The sequence below is a fragment of the Bos taurus genome, chromosome 21 (assembly GCF_002263795.3).
Source record: "Bos taurus isolate L1 Dominette 01449 registration number 42190680 breed Hereford chromosome 21, ARS-UCD2.0, whole genome shotgun sequence".
NCBI classification, from domain to species: domain Eukaryota; kingdom Metazoa; phylum Chordata; class Mammalia; order Artiodactyla; family Bovidae; genus Bos; species Bos taurus.
Window position 1 is genome coordinate 58,547,422 of NC_037348.1, and position 22,362 is coordinate 58,569,783.

The window sequence follows — 22,362 nt, forward strand, 5'->3', positions numbered from 1 at the left end:
GCCAAGTCCCAGGATGGAAATTCTCGAGCCCTGGGGTGGGGTGGTGGAGTGCAAAGAGCATGCAGTTTGGGGTCAGATGATGGCAGTCAGAATCCAGGCTCCGATTGTGACCAATCATTTAATCTCTCCGAGCCTCAGTCTCCTCCAATCCCTGCCCCCTAGGCTACAGAGAAACCGCCCCCCCCCCCCCCGGGCCTATTCTGCATTCATGCTTAGTGCAGGGCCTGTCACACAGCAGGTCCTTGAAAGCTTATTCCAGCTCAGCCCCCAGGTCTGGCTTGCTTCTGGTGTCTGTTTCTCTAGTGGAAAGGTCACTTCCATGGGAGTGAGAAGAGAAATCAAAAGAGTTCTTGGGGAAAATCAGAATATTATGATCTTTTTAACCAAAAGAACGTCTGCCATGGTCTCAGAGTCTTCTGTTACTGGGACATAATAATCTGGGCAATATTATTTTATTTTATCCCATTAAATGAACAAAGATTTTTAAGAGGCAAAGAGTACAAAGACCAGGGTCTAAATCCCAGTTCTGCCACTAATCTGTTGTGTGACCTTGGACAAATCACTTTCCCATGCTGGCCCTTGGTTTCATCACCTATAAAATGAGTTGTTCTTTAGTTCCGAAGTTGTGTCTGACTCTTTTGTGACCCCATAGACTGTAGCCTCCTAGGTTCCTCTGTCCATGGGGTTTTCAAGCAAGAATACTGGAGTGGGTTGTCATTTCCCTCTCCATAAAAAGTGAAGAGGTGACCTAAATGTTGTCTGAAGTTCCTTCTGGCCCTGAAGGGTGATGTGATGGAAAGAGAAGTTGTTGGGGTGTTGGGAGGCTAAGAGTCTGGCTAGTCTATAAGTAATTTGCTGCGTGACTATAGATAGATAAGTTGCTTCCTCTTTCTGGGCCTCAGATTCCTCATTTGTAAAATGAGGATGTTGGACTAGGTGAGAGAAGGCTAACAGGGGGCAGGTGTACCACACCCCTCCAAGTGTGTTCCTAATTGCAGGCATTGCTGGTGGATCTCAACTTGTTTCCAGCTGAGCCTAGGCACAACCTCAGAATCCTTCTTAACACACCTGGAAGATGCTGTCACTCAATCAGAGTATGTCCATGCTGCTGCTGCTGCTGAGTCGCTTCAGTCGTGTCTGACTCTGTGCGACCTCAGAGACGGCAGCCCACCAGGATCCCCCGTCCCTGGGATTCTCCAGGCAAGAACACTGGAATGGGTTGACATTTCCTTCTCCAATGCGTGAAAGTGATGAAAGTGAAAAGTGAAGTTGCTCAGTCATATCCGACTCTTAGCGACCCCATGGACTGCAGCCTACCAGGCTCCTCCGTCCATGGGATTTGCCAGGCAAGAGTACTGGAGTGGGGTGCCATTGCCTTCTCCGGAATGTGTCCGTAGGTGGCACTTAAACTTGCTTTCCCTTAGACTTAACCTGAGGTCCTTCCCAGCTGTGCCCCTTGGGTATTCCATGACCCAGGGACCCTTACTACTCACCGTATTTGGCCAGGAATCTCAGTGCCTCCAGCTGCCCACTCTGGGCGGCCACGAACAAGGGGGTGATGCCATAGGCATTCTTGGCTTCCACCTTGGCGCCTCCGCTCACCAGGATCTCCATGACCTCCAGGTCATTGCGAGCAACAGACTCGTGCAGAGCCGTCCAGCCTCGGTTACAGCGGTGGTTGGTGTCCGCCTTGTACTGCACCAGAATCCTCACTGCCTCCACGTTCTTGCGCTCACAGGCTGTGCCCAGCAAGAAGCAAGATGGTCAGCGGGGCCCCTGGCAGGACCTGGGCAGCCACGCCTTCATTCATTCATTTGTCCATCCAACCATTCGTTCATCAGCCAGAAGTGAATTCCCGCAACAAATATCTGCTGAGTCTGCACTAAGGTCCAGTCACTTCACTAAACCTAGGATATACAACTATAGTAATAGTAACAATCAGCAATAATATCCTGATGTGTGTGTAGCACTGGTTATGCACCTGCACTCTATTCTAAGCACTTCACGTGATTAATTTAGTTCTCCCAACTACCCTTAAAGGATGCTGTGTTGTCCCTTTTCACAGAGGAGGACAGTGAGGCACAGAGAAGTTAAGTGACCTGCCCAGGGTCACACAGTAAGTGCAGAACTGGGATTCGAATCCAGGTAGTCAGGTCTGGAGTCTCTGTCCCCTGGAAGGTTCCAGAATGCCCCTAACTCATCTCCCTTTCCAGTGTTACCTGCTTCAGTCCTCCACGAGGCCAGAAGAAAAGGAGGGCAGTGTCATATTCCTGCTCAAAGCACTTGCTCAGAGGCTACTCAATTAAAATTTGTCTTCTGAGTGCAGCTCATCAAGTATTTCTCAACCTGCTCAAACCTCCCTTTTAAGCCTTATCTGGCTCTAGACTCTAAATGTAGCCTTAGTGCTGGCAGAGCTATTCCAAGGGAGACTGAGAACTTGTCCAAATTAACCTCCCCTGGAAACTTCCTCAGTTAGGGAGGTGGGGAGAAGGAAGAGGGGCTTTCTACGTGGCTCAGTGATAAAGAATCTGCCCGCAAATGCAGGAGACACAGGTTCGATCCCTGGGTTGGGAAGATTCCCTGAAGTAGGGAATGGCAACCCACTCCAGTATTCTTGCCTGGGAAATCCCATGGGCAGAGGAGCCTGGTGGGTTACAGTCCATGGGGTGGCAAAGAATCAGACATGATTGAGAGACTGAACACGCATGCACAGAAAGGAAGAGGGGCTGCCTGTGTAGTGTTTCAAACAGGACCCCAAGCAAAGCTCACTGCTTCTCTAAGCCTTGGGCTCTTTCACCTGTAAAGCACAGGTAACGAAACCTTCCCGAGAGGAAGCTGTGGGAGAATGGAGTGGGGCAAGGTACGAAGGCTCTAGGGTGCAGCTCATGCAGGATCAGGGTTCAGGCTTCAGCTGTGAGTCACTCAGCATCCTGGGAGCTCTTTCTGGGACAGCTGGGGCTCTGGGTGATGGCTCCGGTGCCTGGGGGACATGAGTTCTAGGGAAGACACCTCCACCGCAGGTCTGCAGTGGACCCAGTTCCTGCTGCTGATGGGATATTCCAGGTTTTAGAGACCAGACATGTGGGAAATTGGGAATTTCTGTCGTTTTTCAAAGTGTAGAGGTCCTGTCCTTTTTGCAAGACCCAAAACTGATTGTTTACATGCGTAAACCCCGTAGATGGCAGCCCACCAGGCTCTCCTGTCCCTGGGATTCTCCAGGCAAGAACACTGGAGTGGGTTGAACTAGACACTGGAGAGTGGAGTAGTTCAGAGCGTGATGCTGGCATCCAGCCCTCAGGGTTAGATCCCAGGTCTGCCCTTCCTGGCCGTGTGATCCTGGGTGCCTCCTGTCTGCTCTCTATGCCTTAAGGCCTCATCTGTAAACTGGGGAAGCTAGCAGTGCTTACTTCTTATGTGGATGGATGTGAGGGTTAGAAAAAAGAACAGAGCCTGGTGTATAGTAAACACTTGATAATTGCCAGCTGTTATGATTATTCGGATTTTGACTCTGGGCACTGCTAGGGTAGCCGGTGACTGTCCTTGGATGACATATTGAGTAAGTTGGAGGTTTTCATTTTCTCAAAAATCCTAGAGCAACAAATTCCCTCTCATGCCTCTTCACTTTTGCCTATGCTGTTCCCCTGGTTCATCCAGCCGGTGAATCCCTCCTGTTCAGGCTCAGCTCTGGGACCCCCTTCTGTGGGGGTGCCCTCTCCCACATCCTGGTTCTTCCTCCATGCTCCCTTGTGTCAAGCTCTTCGGTGCCAGTAGCTGACTGAGAATCAATGTATATCGTCTTTGAATCAATGTCTATCGGACTGGACGGGCATGGACCGTATCTTTTCATCTCTGAGTCTTCAGTGTGCCAGGCCCGTGGGAGAACTTGGGAAATACTGCCTGAATACATGCACGACTGAGTGGTTCAGTTATGTAAGTTATACACCTGAATGAGGCTGCACCATCACAGTAGACCCCGGTGGGGAGGGTTGTACACCTTGCAAGCAAATCCTCCTGATAGCCACTCAGTCTCTGGACCTTTCCTGGGGGAAGCCCATACCCCTAGGCTCACCTTTGTAGAGCGGTGTCTCTCGGGACTTGTTGGAGATGTCGGGCTCGGCGCCAGCCTGGAGCAGGAATTGGAGGCAGTCCACGTGTCCCCTGCATGTCGCCAGGTAAAGGGCCGTTTCCTCCTGCAGGGTGCGCTGGTCGATGACTGCCGGGTATGCTGTGCAGGACAGACCAGGAAATTCATGAAGGAGGAAGATACCCATCTCTCCCTCCAACACAGAGTTGGTCCTGATTTCCTCCCATTCTGAGGACAGACATGTGTGGCCTCTGCCTGAATTTACCAACCAGACTGCCTTCTTCCTCTTGGTCCTGGATTCAGCCACTTTCAACAGGCTGTTTCAGCTTCCCAGTCATATTAATCCAGCTCCAATGCCACCTCCTCTGGGAAGCCTTCCCTGATCGAACCCCCTCCTTCTCCGAATGAGCCCAGCCTTCCCTCACACTCCCACCAGCCACTGCTGCTCTTTCTGCCCTGGCGTGTGGTGGGCTGCCTGGGGTCCCTTTCTGGATCCCCGAGGGCAGAGGTAGATCCCGCCTGCAGGTGTCCCCCACCCTCATCTAGCCTGGGGGAAAGTCAAGGCTCCAGAGAGGAGGCAGGAGTTGCCCAGAATCTCACAGCTGTTGGAGACGGCCTTGGCAGGGCACAGGCACAGCTGCGGTATTTTCCACACCAGATCAACTCCTGGAACATTCTGGGACAAGCTGGCGCTCCCAGAAGTCAGCCCTCCCTCAGTCCTCTTCTAGGAATTAGACTCTCCTGTCCTGGAGGGCTGGAGAGGTGGCGGGATGGGGTGGGGAGCGCGGAGTCGGGGAGGCGGGAGACACATCACTTCGTCCCTTCCGACGTGCTGACTTTAACTCTGCAAGGCGGGGTGGTACCTTGGCCTTGCCCCCGGTCATCACGGTCGTTGTGGGCCAAAGCTCCAGAAGGAAAGTGCCACCACCCATGGGTCCCAGTCCCACCTGTGGCCGCAGCCCGACCCGCCGCCTCACCTCGGTGCAGGGCCTTCAGGCAGTTCAGCTGGCCGTAGTAGGCCGCCTCGTGCAGCGGCAGCCAGCCCTCCTTGTTGGGTTCTGAGAGGTTCTTGCCCGCCTTGATCATAGCCGTCAAGGCCTCTTCATCGTCTTCCTTGATGGCCTTTAGCACAGGGTCCACAGGCCTGTAAGAGCAAGGGGCTGGTCATTCCTCAGGACCGGGGCAGACGGAGGCAGGGCCAGGAGAGGGGTTGGCCACGGGATCACACAGCCCTCAGCCCCTGCAGCTGTGTCCTCTCGATGAGGAGAATAATCCTTCCTAACCCCCACGGGCGAGCCCTGGGAAGCCTGCCCCGACCTCAGGCCTGACCTTGGCCCCTCCAGCTCTTAGCCCCATCACAGCTTCTTTGGCCTGCCCGCCTGCGTCAGCCTCTCCCTGCCTCCGGTCATAAGCCATCGACTCATCACTTGTCTTTACATGTCTTTGATCATTTGCCCACCGTCTGTCTGTCTCCTTCACTGGACTGTGAGCGTCAAGACCATAGCGCCTGTATCTTTCTTTTTATCCCTCGTGATTTGATTCCCAGGGCCCAGCTCAGCGGCTGGTCCGTAACAGGTGCTTAATAAATATTTGCTGCTTGAAAGAAAGAGCGAGAAAGAACACAGAAGGAAGGGAGGGAGGGAGGAGGAAGAGTTCAGAATTTAAGAACCGAAACAGGGAATTCTCTAGGGTCCAGTGGTTAGTGCTCCGCCCTTCCACTGCAAGGGACACAGTTCCCTGCTCGTTCAGGGAACTAAAATCTCACATACCTTGCCACCAAGCAAGCAAACAAAAAACCAACCCAACCAAACAAACCCCTAATTCTTTCACTCCTTCATCTCTTCTATTTCCCAAAAGACAGTTTCTTCCCTGTTAGATTTTTGCTTTTCTTTGGGAATTTTATTTGCATCTCATTCAAAACAACTTTGCAATGATTTCCTTTGAGCATTTGGAGGCATGAAAGTGAAAGTGAAAGTCGCTCAGTCGTGTTTGACTGTTCGAGACCTCATGGATCACATAGCCCATGGAATTCTCCAGGCCAGAATACTGGCGTGGGTCCCCTTTCCTTTCTCCAAGGGATCTTGCCAACCCAGGGATGGAACCCAGGTCTCCCTCACTGCAGGCAGATTCTTTACCAACTGAGCCACAAGGGAAGCCCAAGAATACTGGAGTGGGTAGCCTATCCTTTCTCCAGTGGATCTTCCCAACCCAGGAATAGAACCGGGGTCTCCTGCATTGCAGGCAGATTCTTTATCAACTGGCTATCGGGGAAGCCCTATTTGGAGGCAAATCAACCTATGAGATTAAATATGGGGGCTCTGGATCAGGCCTTGCCTGTGTTCCATACCCTTGTGAGCCCTGCTGAACTTGGAGCGTTTCCACGTCTTTACCTCTGAATTGGGCACCACAGGGGGAAACTCTGCTAGAAACACGGCAAGCTCATTCACCTTCACAGATGGAAACCAAGGGTCCCTTTTTACAAGGAGCTCCTTGGTGGCCAAAAGAGAATTAGGGCACCCCTCTGTCCCTGCAGCTTTCAGTGCCTGGCTCTGCTGCACTAAGACCATTGTACTAGGGGATTCGGGCATCCAGCGCTGGCCTCCAAAGTGATGGATAACCAGCCCCATGGGAGTTTTAATGATAGTTAAACACCTTCCCTGCACGTAGCACTCCAGAGTGTACCAAACGCCTCCACCGCAGGGCCTATTTGCACTGAGATGAAAGCACAGACCCCTCAGAGTGGGACTATTCACATCGAGCATCTCTCTGGGGTCTTCCCAACCCTTTTCTTCCTCCAGATCCTTCTCCTCATCCCCTAGAACTTTTAGCTGCTACAAGATTTAAATGCCTGGAGGACTAATACATCTGAAGCCTTCACAATTTAAAACTTGTGAACGTCAAAAAGATTCCAGGGCCACGGTAAAAGATAACTTCTTAGCTTGACTCATCCAAGCCACTTCACTTGTTCATTCATTCATTCATTCTCTGAGCTGACTTCCTCCATCCTTAGAAAGTCAGTGAGGACTACGACTGCTATGGTTCCACCCTTGGAAAACATGCTGCATAAATGTTCCCATCTGCCGGATGGAGGAGGTGAGACCAGAGGCCAGCCTTGTCCCAGGACCCTCATCCCTGTCAGGGGCCCGGATAGGCCCGGAACGTCTGCAGGGCCAGCCCCTTCAGCCTCCCAGCTGCTTCCTGCAGCAAGAGCAGCACTTCCTCCCGGCTCTCAGCCTCTCTGGTTATTAATAGCTTCAGAGCACAGATGCCGGTTAAGTTACAGACCCAGCAAGGACGATGGGTAACTGACCAGATAAGCCCTGGAGTCCCCATCAACGCCATCACTGCCACCTTGACGAGCTCCTCTTACGAGCAGCTGGAGCAGCCCCTGTTGGTGTCAGGAAAGGCCCCGGTGGGGTAGGTGTCCCGTCTCCCCCGGAAGGTCTCCTGTGGGACCCGGCTGAAGTGGAAGGGAAGAGGGCTGGCTATTCTTGTGGCCTTGGTGGTGTGCGGTGTCATGAGAACACTCTCAGGACCCGCTGCCCAGCCTGGGTCTCGTCCAGCTGTGGTGCAAGGACCCTGGAGTGCTCAGGCACACACACCGCTGGCTTGTCTGTGAGCTCAGCCAGAGTGCCCGCCTCGAGGGTGGGGGGAGCTGTTGGGGTGTCAGGCCATCAGAGACTAAGAAGCCACACAGGACCCTCGAGGCCACTCTGTCCTAACACAGGACGGAGACTCAGAGAGGGACAGCGACTCGTGGACAGTTGCACAGGAAGTGGCAGCAACGCAGAGACCAGAAGCTGGGTCTCGCTCCTGCAGACAATCACAATCCTCCCTGCAGCACAAAGGAAGAGGTGGGATAGGGCTTGCGAAGGGCTGAGAAGGAGAAGCAAAGCGTTGGCCAGTCACCGCCTCCCCACAACGTAACTGATCAAGGATACAGGGTCTCCAGCGATGGGACCCCTCTTTGGCTTTTAGCTGCTTCTAGGGTCGATATGCGGGAGCAGAGACAGAACTCGCACAGAGCTATTTTCAAGGACACGCCTAGCCCAGCATCCTAGTACTAGGCAAAGAGAGCCGCTCCTGTGGCTCAGATTGTTTCTCTGTTTTAGCACCTGGCACTTAATAAATAAAAGCAACAAAGCAAAACCGAACTTGTGGGTGTGGGCTTTGTGGATGTGCTCAGACAGACCCACGCTGATGGCAGGGGGAAAGTCAGACAGACGAGCAGCAGATTCATCAGCCTCAGCTCTGAGCCTCTGGGGTCCTGGGGCTGTCTCCCCAGTCTCCCTCTCACTGGGTCCCCAGGTTCAGAGCCCTGTGGGGTGACTCCAGTATTCAGGGCCCATTGGAGGGGGGGCGGCGTACCCAGGGGTTAATCACAAGCTCAGCCTGGCTGGCAGGTCCTGGAGGATAGAGTCTGTGACCACCAAGCCCGGCTTGGCTGGAGCCTCTGAGTCTCAAGGGGACATACCTGGAAGAGGTGTGTGTCTGGTGGGGGGCTGTCCCTTCCTGGGGCCCGTGGGCCTGCCTTCCACCCCCAACCCCAGTCTGGAGGAGAGTGAGCTTGGATGGTCTGGGGGCCACGGCGGGGGGCACTTACGCCAGCTGGGAGGACTTGCTGCGGTTGTATTTCTGCATCACCTCCTGGAACAGGCCCTTGGGGGCTGAGGTCGGGGCGCTCTCAGGAGACACAGAGGACCTGGAGGGTGCAGGGCAGGAGTGAAAGAGGGAAAAGTATTCCGTGTATGAGAAGCGGGTCATGGCCGGAGGCAGGAACGAGGATGGAGGGAGAGCGCGGGGGAGACTGACAGACAGGCACAGGGCTCTGAACCAAAGCAGATGGCCGGGTCCTCCCTGTGTCTGGATGCAGCTGCTGTGTCTCCAGATTATTTTTGGCCCTTGGAGGAAGCCCTGGGAGATTTAAATGACCATATAAGACAACAATGAGGTTAACCTCACCCCACGCCCCAGGTCCCCCTCCCCAGCCAACCACGCGGGAGGCAGATATGAAGCAAGGTGACATTCTTCACCCAGAAGATGTGAGAAGTAGTCAGTGGCAGGTCCCAGGATGAAAAGCACTCAGTCTTGGGGCGGGCTGGGCTGGGTCCCAACAAGAGATGGACAAGAAATTCACCGGGGTGGGGGACAAGGAGAGCAAAGCTGGGGCGCCAAGCCAGGTCAGTGACCCACCCCCACCTCGCCGGCTCCTCATTAGAGGGTCCTGCCATCCCAGGGTCAGAACAAACAGTGCAGAGGGCACATCAGAAGGATGTGTGAGGGTCATGGGAGCCAGGGCTTGGAGTCAGACCGACATGGGTTCAAATCCAGCTCTGGTACTTCCTGGCTGTGTGACCTTGAACAGGTACTCCTTCTCTGGGATTCAGTCTGGTGAGGCCTGAGTGCGTGAATGGTGTAAAGGGCTTATCAGAGGGCCGGGCACAGGGCTCGACACGTGTCCACCGTTGATCATATCATGATTTCGTCTCTCTGGGCTCAGTTTTCCTACCCCCACCCCAGGCTGTTGTAAGGACTGCTGCTGCTGCTGCTGCTAAGTTGCTTCAGCCGTGTCCGACTCTGTGCAACCCCATAGACGGCAGCCCACCAGGCTCCCCCGTGTAAGGACAGGAGGGTCAAAAGGAGGGGTGGTGGCCTCTGTACAGATCTGAATTGGTTGGAGTTGGCATGGGAACAGGGCTTGCTGGCCCCTCTTCCAGCAGGTTTGGGGCCCTGGGGCCATGGACTCCCCAGAGGACCCAGTCTGGTCTCCTGTGCCCTTCTTGGGGTGCCCTGAAGGATTGGGGAGGATGCTGGTACAGGTGACCAGCCCCCTGTGGGCCACGGAGGTGCTGGAATTGTAGGCCCTGCAGATTTTGTGGGCACCCTCAGCCAGGTGGGGACACGGGGAAGGGTGAGGGGCAGAGAGATGGGCAGGAGGCCAGCACCTGTTCCACGCGGCTCATCACTGCAGGACGGTCATCACTTCCCACCTGCCTTCTCCCACACCTGTTCCTGAGCACTGTGAGGCCGAGTGTGGTGCCACGAACGCTAGAGTGGGTGCCAATGCCACTGCTTTGTCTAGACATGGAGGCTGAGGCTCCAAGAAGTGAGAAACTGCCCCAGGCCCACACTCAGCTGCGAAGTTGCTGCCTGCCTGTCCGTGGAGCTCTGACGATGGGCTCTATTCCCCAGAGCCTTGGTCTCTCCCTCTCTCCCATCCCTTTATCCCCTCTCCGGTCCTCAGTCCACCACACTGACAAGCCCTGCAACTGGGAACAAGCCCCCACCCCTCTGTGCCTCAGTTTCCTCTTTTGCAAAATGAGGAGGCGGGACCAGACCAGGGGTCCCCTCGCTGCTGTGGTGGTCATGGAGCTTTCACTGCAGTGAACTCACGTGGAGACTCAGGAGGCCATACACATCGAAGGCCATGTCCTGGCAAGGGGGCTCAGAGCCTGGCTGCCAGGGTCCTCTCCCCCAGCCCCAAGAGCTGCTGCTTCAGCGTCACTGCTGTACATGCTGCGTGTGTATGTGCTCAGTCGCTCAGTCGTGTCTGACTCTTTGCAACCCTGTGGACTGTAGCCCGCCAGGCTCCTCTGTCCATGGGGATTCTCCAGGCAAGAATACTGGAGTGGGTTGCCTTTTCCTCTTCCAGGGAATCTTCCCAACTCAGGGATCGAGCTCGAGTCTCCTGTATTGGCTGGTATATTCTTTACTCCTGGCCCTGAAAAGGGGAGACTTCTGGGCACAGCGGCAGTCCCCAGCCCGAGGGTCATGACAAAGCCCTGGGCTTCTACATCTGCGTGGTCCTGGGGACCCAGTCACTCTCATCATGGGTCCATGTGTGGCCTCATCACTTTTTGCTGTTAGACTGATTTTAGCCAGGTAAAAAGCATTGATAGCAGCCCACTCCCACCCTGAAATGGGGACATTTCACTGATGGCGTAAACGTAACAGCAAGAAAGGGACGGTGAGGCTGGTGGGGGTGGCAGCGAGGTGGTGACAGTGACTTTCCCTCATGAAGTCTCAGGGCAGCACCTTCTTTCCATCCTCCCAGCTCCCTGGATGGAGGCAGGGGGCGGACTGCTCCCACAGGCGGAGGAGGAAACAGACAGACCAGGTTTGTTTCCAGGAGACCTTCCCAGCTCCTGCTCGTCCCACGCCCTGCACTAGGCCCCGAGTGGTGCAGATCGTTGATGTGATCCTCAAGATGTTCAGAGATCTACAGTGTTGGGGGGCCAGGACACCCACCACCACCAGGCTGCAGGGGAGGGGCTGGGAGAGAGGCTGGAGGACTCGCTCTGGGGGCTCTGAAATCAGGCGTTAACTGGGCTGGAGGGGCAGATAGGGTGAGTGCTCAGAGCTGGAAAGCATGCGGGGTCCCAACTGGGTTCCATGTTCTTTCTGATCAAGCCTGCTGACCCCACTTCCCCTCAGGTCTGGAGCAGGGAAATTCCCAGCAGAGAAAACCACCAGGGCTGAGTCATCAGAGGTGAGAGGGACCTGGCAGGATGTGGGCACAGGTCACGACCTGGAAGGGGCCCAGGAAGGGTCCCCCGTCCTCTGTGTGGGCGGGCAGGTCGGGGTTGGGGGAGTGTCACCATAGCCAGGTCCCTGTCCTGGAATCCAGCCCATCCTGATCCTGGCTTCAGACACGGGTCAGGCTCGGTGAGAGTGGGGAGCCGGGCAGTGATGACAAGGTCTTCTAACTTCTCAGTGAGTCCTGTCAGAGTTAACGAGACGCCCAGGACAGTCCCAGGAAGGGTGTTAATTTGGCCTGGACCTGGGTGAATGCAGGTGGCAAGCAGGCATCTTAACAGCGGAGGGAGCTGATAACAAGACTCTTCCCTGTGCCTGCCACCCTAACAAGCAGCATCTGATACCTGCTCTCTCATCTGGTCCTTACACGAACCTTGTGTCCAGCACAGGTGTCATGAGTACAGGGTCTGGCACAGGTCAGGTGTTAGTCGCTCAGTCGTGTCTGACTCTTTGCAACCCCATGGACTGTAGCCTGCCAGTCTCCTCTGTCCATGGGATTCTCCAGGCAAGAATACTGGTGTGGGTAGCCATTCCCTTCCCCAGAGGATCTTCCTGACTCAGGGATCGAAGCTGAGTCTCCTGCATTGCATGCAGATTCTTTACTGTTTGAGCCCCCAGGGAAGCACGCAGTAGTTGCTTGATAAATTTCAATGAATATTACAAAACAAGCAAACAAAAACCTTTGAAAGGGTAATACCCTCTATGGCAATCTTGGTGCTGTGTGGTTATAGGCCAAGACCTCAGATTCCTGGAGAACCAGCCCTCTGTACTCATGGTTACAGAGAGGGAGAGCTCACATGAGGTCACTACCTCCATGCCCATGCCACCCATGAGGGTTCTGCTTCCCTCTCATCCACTGGCCAACTCATCCTTCCTGGGCTGGCCAGAAAGGACTCACAGGTAGAGGAGAATGTGAGTTCCGACTGCAGCAACTTCTGCCTTCCCATCGAAGGCTAAGATTCATTGAGAGCTTGCTGTATGTCTTATGATAGGCACGTGGCACAGAGTACTTCATTTCATCCTCTAGACCACTTTGTGAAGGCAATATAATTGGCTCCCTTTTGCAGATGAGGAAACTGAGGCTCAGAGAGGTTCACTTCCTCTAGCCTGTTTGACAAACTCCTATTCATCCTGCAAAGCCCACCTCCTAGACTAAGAAATAAATCAACTCTTCCTGTGTCCCTCTGACACTGAAGCAAGCCTCTTTGTTGCATCCATCCTATTCGATCATTATGTACCTCTGAGCCCTCTGTACTCATGGTTAGACTGTGCCCTCGTTAGACTGCAAGCTTAGGGAAAGCAGGGACCAGGCCTGATTTACATACAAGTGCCAAGAATGAAGTGGAACATCATAGTTGTATAGTAAAAGTGGCTTATTTGAATTGTTTGCAGCTGTGCATACATCAGCTCAAGCAAGTTCCTGCCTCATGCTTTCATTTTCTTAGAAATGTAACCTTAAATAAAATGCAGAAGTTTGAAAACTGGAAGACCCAGCTTTCTAGACCCATTTGAACTGGTTCATTTCGGTAACCCTGGACTTCCTGCTTCATGAGTGCATGAATCCTGCTTCTTTACTGGATAGAAAGTTCCTCTTCCATTCAGGGAGTCCTCAGTGGGCCAAGGTTTGGCAAATGATCGTCATACATATTCAAGCCAAACCCTTTACCTTGGGTTCAGGGATCATGGTTCAACCCTTTACCCTGTGGTAGAAGAGAGGCAAATTGGACAATGACTTTAAGAGGGAATATTATATTTCTCTGAAGTGCTGAGCTGGCTTTTATTTCTAGGATCCCAAAGCACCAGTTGACCTTTATGTCCACATTTGCCATTTTGGTCACAAGCAGGTAACAATAAATTGTATTTCTAGAGAATTTTATTGGATTCAAAGTACACTGATCTGCATAACAACATTCACTGGGCATCTACAGTGATCCAGGCTCTTTGCCAGGCACTTGTTGGAAAAGACTCTGATGCTGGGAGGGATTGGGGGCAGGAGGAGAAGGGGACGACAGAGGATGAGATGGCTGGATGGCATCACTGACTCGATGGACGTGAGTCTGCGTGAACTCCGGGAGTTGGTGATGGACAGGGAGGCCTGGTGTGCTGGGATTCATGGGGTCACAAAGAGTCAGACACGACTGAGCGACTGGACTGAACTGAACTGAGGATACAAAAGTGAGTAATATCTGTTCCCTGTCCCCAAGGAGGTCACACAGTGTCACTGGGGACACTCTCAGGAGGCCAGATAATGTCTTCCTACAGTGACACAAAAGCTTGTCCAGGAAACGGAGGCTGTCATGAGATGAGCAGTCAGGGTACGCAGGGAGGAAGTGGGGGGAAGTCGTTCAGGCAGCAGGATGTTGCGGGGGACTTCAACACCTACCTCATCTGATTTGCTTTTCATAAGAAAAGGTGCCAGGTGAGCCTAGGCAAGTTTTGTTATTACCATTTTAGGGATAAGGCTGCTGGGGCTCAGAAAAGTCAAGTCACTTGCCTGAGGTCACACAGCCAGTAATGACATAGGAAGGATCCGAACCCACTCTACACCCCCTTCTCTTTCCGGTCTGATCAGCCACCGCCTCACTCAGGTCTGCATTAAGCCATTCATCTGCCTACAAAGAGCTCTGTGGTGTTGCCACAGGTCAAGCCCCATGTGCTAGACACGGGGCCTCACAGGAAAGAAGAACTCCGGCCTTCAAGGAGTTCACAGGTGAACGGCAGAAATAAAAAGATAGAAGCTGTAAGTCATTGTCAGGGCAGCGAAGTAAACAGCCAGGAAAGTAAAAATGCAACCTGCTTGGTCGGGGAGCCTGCTCAAAGATGAAGAGGGGCTGGCCACGGGGAGCCTCCGAGGGCATATGTGATGCCCGCCTTCTAGACGTGCTGTGGGTGCACTTAGATGGACACGGTGATATTCGGGGATAAATGTGTTCAAGGACTCTCTTGGGCCCTATACTTACTCTCAGGCTGTGTCTGAACGCAAGTCCATATGTCTCTTGTCGGGGTGGGACCCTAAATCTCAGTGGGGAAGAGGCCCTTGGAAGTGGAGGAGGGACAGGAAACAGAGGCCTCTGTAGCATCAGCACAGCTGGCTAAGTGTCTGAAACTCAGGGCGGGTCAGACCTTGGTTTGGGTCCTGGACCTGCGGGGCGCCTGCATTGTCACATGTAAACTGGACCCCGAGACATCCACCTTCCGTGGCTTCTCTCAGGGTCAGGTGAACGCCTGTGGGCTAAGCTTGCTGGGCAGGAGAGAAGAATTTCATTAAAAGTCCCATGAAAGGGACTTGCTTTCCCAGCAGCTCTGCCTCCTTTCAGAGACGAAAGGGCAGAACAGAACCCAGGCAGCCTCAGGTCACCTCCAGGGTGCGGAGAGGCAGGCTCAGTCCTCCTGCCCTGCATGACTCTGCCTGGGTCTTAGGTGAGGATCACGTGGCCCCGCATAAGCCCTTTCCCTGCTGTGTGAGAGGTTTTTTCTCAGGATAAATGTTTACACCCCACAGTGGGCCTCTTCTTCCTACCCCGAGAAGAAGAAGGAGGTCAGGGCCCAGTGCTAATATTTTCAAGGGTCCCCAGGACTCCTGGGGGTGGTTCCCACACAGGAGAAGGCTGCAGAGGTGGCCCCAGGTTACGTGGTTTGTGCTGCAGCTAGGATGAGGGGAGGATGCTCTTCTCTCTATCTGATCCCCCTGAGAAAGAGGAACCTGTGGTCTGACTTAGGCTGAACCGGCCAGAACAGGAACCAGAGCTTCTAGAACATGAGCCATCACAATCTTGGCTTTGGACTTCTGCATTTCAGATGGAGTCCCAGGATGGGACTTCCTTATGCCTGCCTGCCCCTTTAAGGAAGGGACGCCTGAGTGGTGCACATCCCAGGACTTTGCTCAGCCTGCCTGGCAAACGTGGTCTAGCCTCCAAAAGGCCAAAGTCACCCTTTCATCAGGGGACAGGGTCAAGGTGTACCATCACCCACCTTCATCCCTATCCACTGGTTCTGGGCATCAGAAAGTCTGTTTATTGTTGCTGCTGTTATTACTATTATTGTTTGAGGTTCAGAGAGGTTAAGTAACTTGCCCGAGGTCACACAGGAAGTCAACTGGCTGTTGAAGACAATAAGATTTAAGGCCCATGCCTCAAGGTAACACCCACACAAGTGTTATATCACTTCTTATCCCCACGGAGAATGGACACATGTATATGTATGGTTGAGTTCCTTTACTGTTCACCTGAAATTATCACAACTATACCCCAATTGTTAATAGGCTATACCCCATTACAAAATGTTTCTGGTGTTAAAAAAATAATAAAAATAAAAATTTAAAAAATTCCTGCAAATACACACTTGACTTGGACTCCATGCTGAGTAAAAGCATTTTTTAAAATGTATATGCTTCTTTTCTAAAAGCATTATAAGATCCAGTGCCATTTTAAGATCCTAATTACCTCCCTGCCTCTCATCTCCTATGAAGGGGGTAGGTGTCTAGATTTGTCTCTGGACATGCTACATGTCCAGCATGTAGCCACGTATGACTAGTGAGCCCTTGAGATGCGGCTAGTCTGAATTGAGATGGGCTGTGAACATAAAATACACACTAACTTCTCTAGAAAGGAAAGGGCATGTAAATATCTCATTGGTAAGCTTCATATTAATGACATTTGGAAATGATAGTATTTTAGATACAAATTAATTTCATCTGTTTCTCTTTACTTTTTAGTGTGGCTCTTGGGATAGTCAAATTGCATCTGTGAAATTACAGTTGAGGCCCACATCATAGTTCTTCTGATGCAACCTGGCGCTGCTGTAGATGGTCCGGCTAATGGGATGATGAGGTCATATCCAGATGGGGGAGCCAGAACAGAAGGCAAGATGGCTTTGCCAGGCAGATATTACTGCTTCTCAGACATGTATTTCCAGGGAGACAGCATAGATAGGGTTGTAAACTCGCCAGATTCAGCACCTCAGTTCCACTGCATCCAATCATAAAGCCAGTGAAGCAAGACTAAGCTATGGGCTTTGGAACCAGATAGGTCCAACGTCTGCCACACAATCTGCCAGCTGTGTGACCCTGGACTAGTCACTCAGCCCTGAGCTTCAGTTTCCTTATCTCTAAAATGGGATATAGCACAGAGATTCCTAGAAGGTCCTTAAGAGGATAAAATGAGGCAAAGTGCGTAGAGCACCCAGGGCAGTGCCTGGCACCTTCAGAGCTCAGTAAGCTTAGATAACAACTGTAAGTCATTACAGTGTGAAAATACAGCTTAGAGACCAGGCTACTTTGGTCTTGGCTTAACAGTGTTTGGGATCTGCACCCTATTGGATGCCCCTTGCTCACCTGGTCCATGGATAGAAGTGGGCGGGTTCACGGTTGACACGTGTGGGCACAGTGGTCTCAGTGGTGGTTGGGCCCCGAGTCTTGTCAGCCAGGCTCTGCTCAATGGCCATCTGGACCAGCTCGTCCTCGCTCAGGCTGCTGTACAGGTTGTATTCCTCTTGCCCAATGGCGCGCGGTCTGCCCCGAGCACTGATCTCCGTGGCCATCCTCTTCCACGCCTCACCTCCGCCTCCAGAAGACACTCAGCAGGGAGGAGCAAGCATCAAACCAGAAAACTCTGTGAGGAGATCAAAGCCATCCTGGTAACTAAGAGTTTGGAAAGTAGCTGTGTTTAGACACAGGGAAGGCTATGCTTTCTTGCAGCAATCACACAATCATGTTTCATCCTTTCATTTTGTCATATGATCTACCCAATCACCCATTCACCTATCCATCCATCCATCCATCCATCCATCCACTCCTCTATTCATCAGTCTGCCAGCCTGACTATCCATCCAACCAACTACCCACCTGTCCAATTATTCATCCTCTCTTGGATCTAGCTGTCCACCTACCCACTCATTTATCCATTCACCCTCCCATTCGTTCACCTCACCATCCATTTGTCCAACCTTCTAATAATCTGTCCATCCAACCATCCATGCTCCTATCCATCCACTCATCTGTCTATCCAACCATCCAGTCATTCACCCATCTCTCCACTATTCAACCTCTGATGTATTTGTCTGTCCCCCACCCAGTCATTTATCCATTCAGCCACCTATACATCTATGTATTCAACCAACCATCCACTCATCCATGGTTTATTTTTCCATCCCAGACAGCCTATCTATGCATGTATGCATGCATCATTAATTGAGAGATTATTTACTGAGCACTCTTCTAAGCATTGGTGATATAACAACGATACCAACGACAGAATCCCTGCCGTCACGGCACTTACACAACTGTGCTCACATTCCTTCCTTCCAATTATCCACAACACCTTATTCCCCACTTCTCTGCCCTGTACTAGAGTTGCGATTATTAGAGATGAATCATATGCTCTAGTTAAAAACCAGTTGTTAAAATCACTTGCCATGTTAATTCCAGGGACTGTCTTCTCAAAAAAAAAAAAAAAAGCCTAAAGGTGAAATGGACTTTGCTTGAGTCAACTGCTTTAAGGAAATGAGGCCAAATCAGCTAGGCCTGACTTTTGTTTTGACTGGCTGACATGCAGTGTGACTCTAGGTCAGTGGTTCTGAGCCTTGATTGAAGATTAGAGTCATATAAGGTCTTTTAAAAAAATATGCAAAATACCAGGGCTGTAATTTGGTTTGCTCAGCAAATATTCACCTTCCTCTTCCCCTCAGAGGCAGATTGTTCCCCTGTCCTTCCCCGCTGAGATTGGGCTTGGCCTTGTAGCTTGCTCTGGCCGGTGAATATTGGTGGACATGATAAAGCAGCCAGTTGACACGCGCATGGGCAGTGGCACTCGCTCCTCTGCCAGCTCCAGGACTCCCCCCGGAGCCATTGCCCTTTAGCTGGGCCCCAGAGTGAACTCACTTGGGGCAGCCTTAGCCCAACCCGCATAGAGGAGCTGTGTCCAGTGGGCCTGCAGCCTGAAGCTCAGTAGCCCAGCCTGGCCTGGCCTAGATCAGCCCATCGACCTGCAGACGCAGAACACCAGAATAAACTCTTTTTTTTCCCCTTGTTTTGGCTGCACCAAGTAACTTGTGGGATCTTAGTTCCCTAACAAGAAATTGAACCCCTGCCCTCCTCATTAAGATCATGGAGTCCTAACCACTGAACCACCAAGGAATTCCTGAGAATGAATTCTTATTGGGGGTGCTGTGTTATGTAGGATTCTTGTGGCTCTAGATAACTGATACTCAAAAGACTATGCCAGGCACTTCACAAAGAAAAGAGCTAAATGGCCAACCACCAGAGGTAAGGGCACTTCACTTCCTAAGTATCTGGGGAGAATGTAACTCAAGACTCCAATGTAATACCGCTATATACCCACCAGAATGGCTCAAGAGAAGATGGGAAATGATGAGGGTTAGAGAGGATGTGGAGAAACCAGGATGCTCCCTACTCCTGGCAGGAGTGTCAAAATGGGATGACATTTGCTAATGCTGAGCATATTTATTTCCTTTGATCCTCAAATCCCCACTCCAGGCTCTATGTCCGAGACTTGTGTACAAAAAGGCAAGTTCAAGAATATCCATAGCAGCACTGTTCACAATAACCCCGTGGAAACTCCCCAAATGTCTATCAGCATTTGAATGGATTACTACATTCTGGTATATTCACGTGACGGATAGTATACATCATTGAAACACTCAAATCGCCGCTATACACAATAACAGGATGAGTCTCATGAGCCAAACTGAGCAAAAGAAATCGGATAATAAAGAATATACACACACCATTCAACTTGTATAAAGTTCAAGAACAGGCAATGGAGAGTGATTACCTTTAGGAGTTAACAAAGTGAGAAGGACCATGAAGGGGGCCGGTTACACGGTGTTTTTTTAAGACTTTTTTTTGATGAGGACCATTTAAAAAGTCTTTGTTGAGTTTGTTACAATTTTGGTTCTGTTTTATATGTTGGCTTGTTGGCCCTGAGGCATGTGGGGTCTTAGTTCCCTGACTGGGGATCGAACCTGCACCCCCTGCATTGGATGGGGAAGTCCTAACCACTGGACTGCCAGGGAAGTCCCCTGTATTTCTTGATCTAAGTGGTTTACTATCGGTTGGTTCCCTTTGAATCCTTGGAGCCATTCAAGTGATCTGTACGCTTCTCTGTGAGTACATTATACCACAATAATATGTCTACTTTAAAAGTATATAAGATTGGTTCTCTATGAAGGATTGTGTTTGGGCCTCATCTCAGACCCATTGCGTCAGAATCTCTGGATTCTGGTGTGTGGCCTGGGTGTCACTCTTCTTCTAAGAGCTCCACAGGGGACTGGGGACCATCACTTGGCAGAATGAGCGGTGATAAAGCACAAGTCGGGCAGGGGAGCACCGTCCGGGGTGGAGGAGGGGCAAGGGATGAGGACATGGGCTGAGTCCTTGGTAAATATTCTTCCCATGACTGTCACCGGGGCTTACCTGGTAGCTGATGTCCATCAGCAGATGAATGGATAAGAAAGCTATGGTACATATACACAATGGAGTATTACTCAGCCATTAAAAAGAATACATTTGAATCAGTTCTAATGAGGTGGATGAAACTGGAGCCTATTATACAGAGTGAAGTAAGCCAGAAGGAAAAACAACAATACAGTATACCAACGCATATATATGGACTTTAGAAAGATGGTAACAAGAACCCTGTGTACGAGACAGCAAAAGAGACACTGATGTATAGAACAGTCTTATGGACTCTGTGGGAGAGGGAGAGGGTGGGAAGATTTGGGAGAATGGCATTGAAACATGTAAAATATCATGTATGAAACGAGTTGCCAGTCCAGGTTTGATGCACAATACTGGATGCTTGGGGCTAGTGCACTGGGACGACCCAGAGGGATGGTATGGGGAGGGAGGAGGGAGGAAGGTTCAGGATGGGGAACACATGCATACCTGTGGTGGATTCATTATGATATTTGGCAAAACTAATACAATTATGTAAAGTTTAAAAATAAAATAAAATTTAAAAAAATAAAATAAAGTAAAAAAAAAAAAGAATCTACCTGCCAATGCAAGAGACTGGATTTAATCCCTGATATGGGATGATCCCTGGAGAAGGAAATGGCAACCCACTCCAGTATTCTTGCCTGGGAAATCCCATGCACAGAGGAGCCTGGAAGGCTACAGTCCATGTGGTCCCAAAGACTCAGACATGATGTAGCGACTGAACGTACACACACACACATACACACAATTACTGTCACAGCCCTAAGAGTAACAAATGTTGGCCTATAAAGTTCCACCTGATCTCCTACCTCTACCATTATTATTATTTTGCAGCAGCAACAACATCAGTTTTGCTTATTGTATAAATAGCTCAAGACTGGGAATCAAAGAGACTTGGGTAAATTTCCCAGCTCAGCCATGAGCATCTTTGTCTCTTGGGCCCTTGGTTTTTCCATCTGTTAAATGGCAGGATGGACTAGATCCTGCCCTCTGTCACTGGCACTATGCAGCCAGGTGGTCCCCACAGCCGTCTGGGCCAGACCCTGCTTCCCACGTCTCCCTCGCTACCCTGTGCCTAAGGTCCCTGCCTTGGCTTTTCCAGGCCTGGAGTCCAGCTCTACCCCTGACTTGGAACAAGGCAGAGACTCAGTAACTGTGGTGCTACCTGACCAGAAGTACAGACGCCCAGTGCCTGGCCTGTTTTGATGCCTCCACCTGCAGGCATCCCCCTGCTCCAGGCCAGTGGCCAGGGGGGAGAGCACTGGACTAAGAGTCAGAGACCTGAGTTATAGTCTCCAAGTCGATGCTCAAGTGCTGTGCGACCTCAGCCACATCCCTGTCCCTCTCTGGGCCTCAGTTTTCCTGAGTTACAGTCTCCAAGTCGATGCTCAAGTGCTGTGTGACCTCAGCCACATCCCTGTCCCTCTCTGGGCCTCAGTTTTCCTGAGTTACAGTCTCCAAGTCGATGCTCAAGTGCTGTGTGACCTCAGCCACATCCCTGTCCCTCTCTGGGCCTCAGTTTTCCTGAGTTATAGTCTCCAAGTCGATGCTCAAGTGCTGTGCGACCTCAGCCACATCCCTGTCCCTCTCTGGGCCTCAGTTTTCCTGAGTTACAGTCTCCAAGTCGATGCTCAAGTGCTGTGTGACCTCAGCCACATTCCTGTCCCTCTCTGGGCCTCAGTTTTCCTGAGTTACAGTCTCCAAGTCGATGCTCAAGCGCTGTGTGACCTCAGCCACATCCCTGTGCCTCTCTGGGCCTCAGTTTTCCCATTGCAAAAGGAGGGTTTTGGCTAGAAGGCTTCCAAGGGCTCTTCCTGTTCTAAAATTTCTGCAGCTCATTGAGATGTTTGGTCAGCTCTGTGCTAGTGCAGCCCAAACTTTTTGTCCCTGGGGGTCCCTATGGCCACGTCAACAAATTCTCCATAGGTATGGAGCTTAGCAGGGGGAATAGGGACCCAGGTAGGAGTGGAAGGATCTCAGATCTGAGAGTCAGGAACTCTAGGTCTAGTTTCAATTCTTCAACTTACTAGCTTTGTGACCTTGGTCAAGTCACTTCCCCTTCTGGGCTTCAGCTCCTTTATCAGTAAAAATGGGAATGAGACAACACACTTCACCACGTTGTGGGAGCCATACCTATGCTGGGTAGGTGCGGGCAGTGGGGAGGAGACCCCTCCAGTCCTTCACCCCAAGATAGCCATTGGCTCTGCAGCCTGGTGTGGATGGTTCAGAGGCACCTGGACAGCACCCAGCTCCAACGAGCACCCCTTCCCTGACCAGATTTCTAGGA

General features: G+C 51.6%; 1 protein-coding gene across 1 annotated transcript in view; it reads right to left on the reverse strand.

Moving 5' to 3' along the window:
* The window catches only part of ASB2 (ankyrin repeat and SOCS box containing 2), a 48,874-nt gene that overhangs the window by 17,063 nt on the left and 9,449 nt on the right, over positions 1-22,362 (reverse strand). The window contains 5 exon segments of the mRNA NM_001034669.1: positions 1,494-1,739; positions 4,070-4,225; positions 5,062-5,228; positions 8,688-8,786; positions 16,953-17,229. Of these exon segments, the coding sequence (NP_001029841.1) occupies positions 1,494-1,739; positions 4,070-4,225; positions 5,062-5,228; positions 8,688-8,786; positions 16,953-17,158 (874 nt within the window). The 5' untranslated portion in view covers positions 17,159-17,229.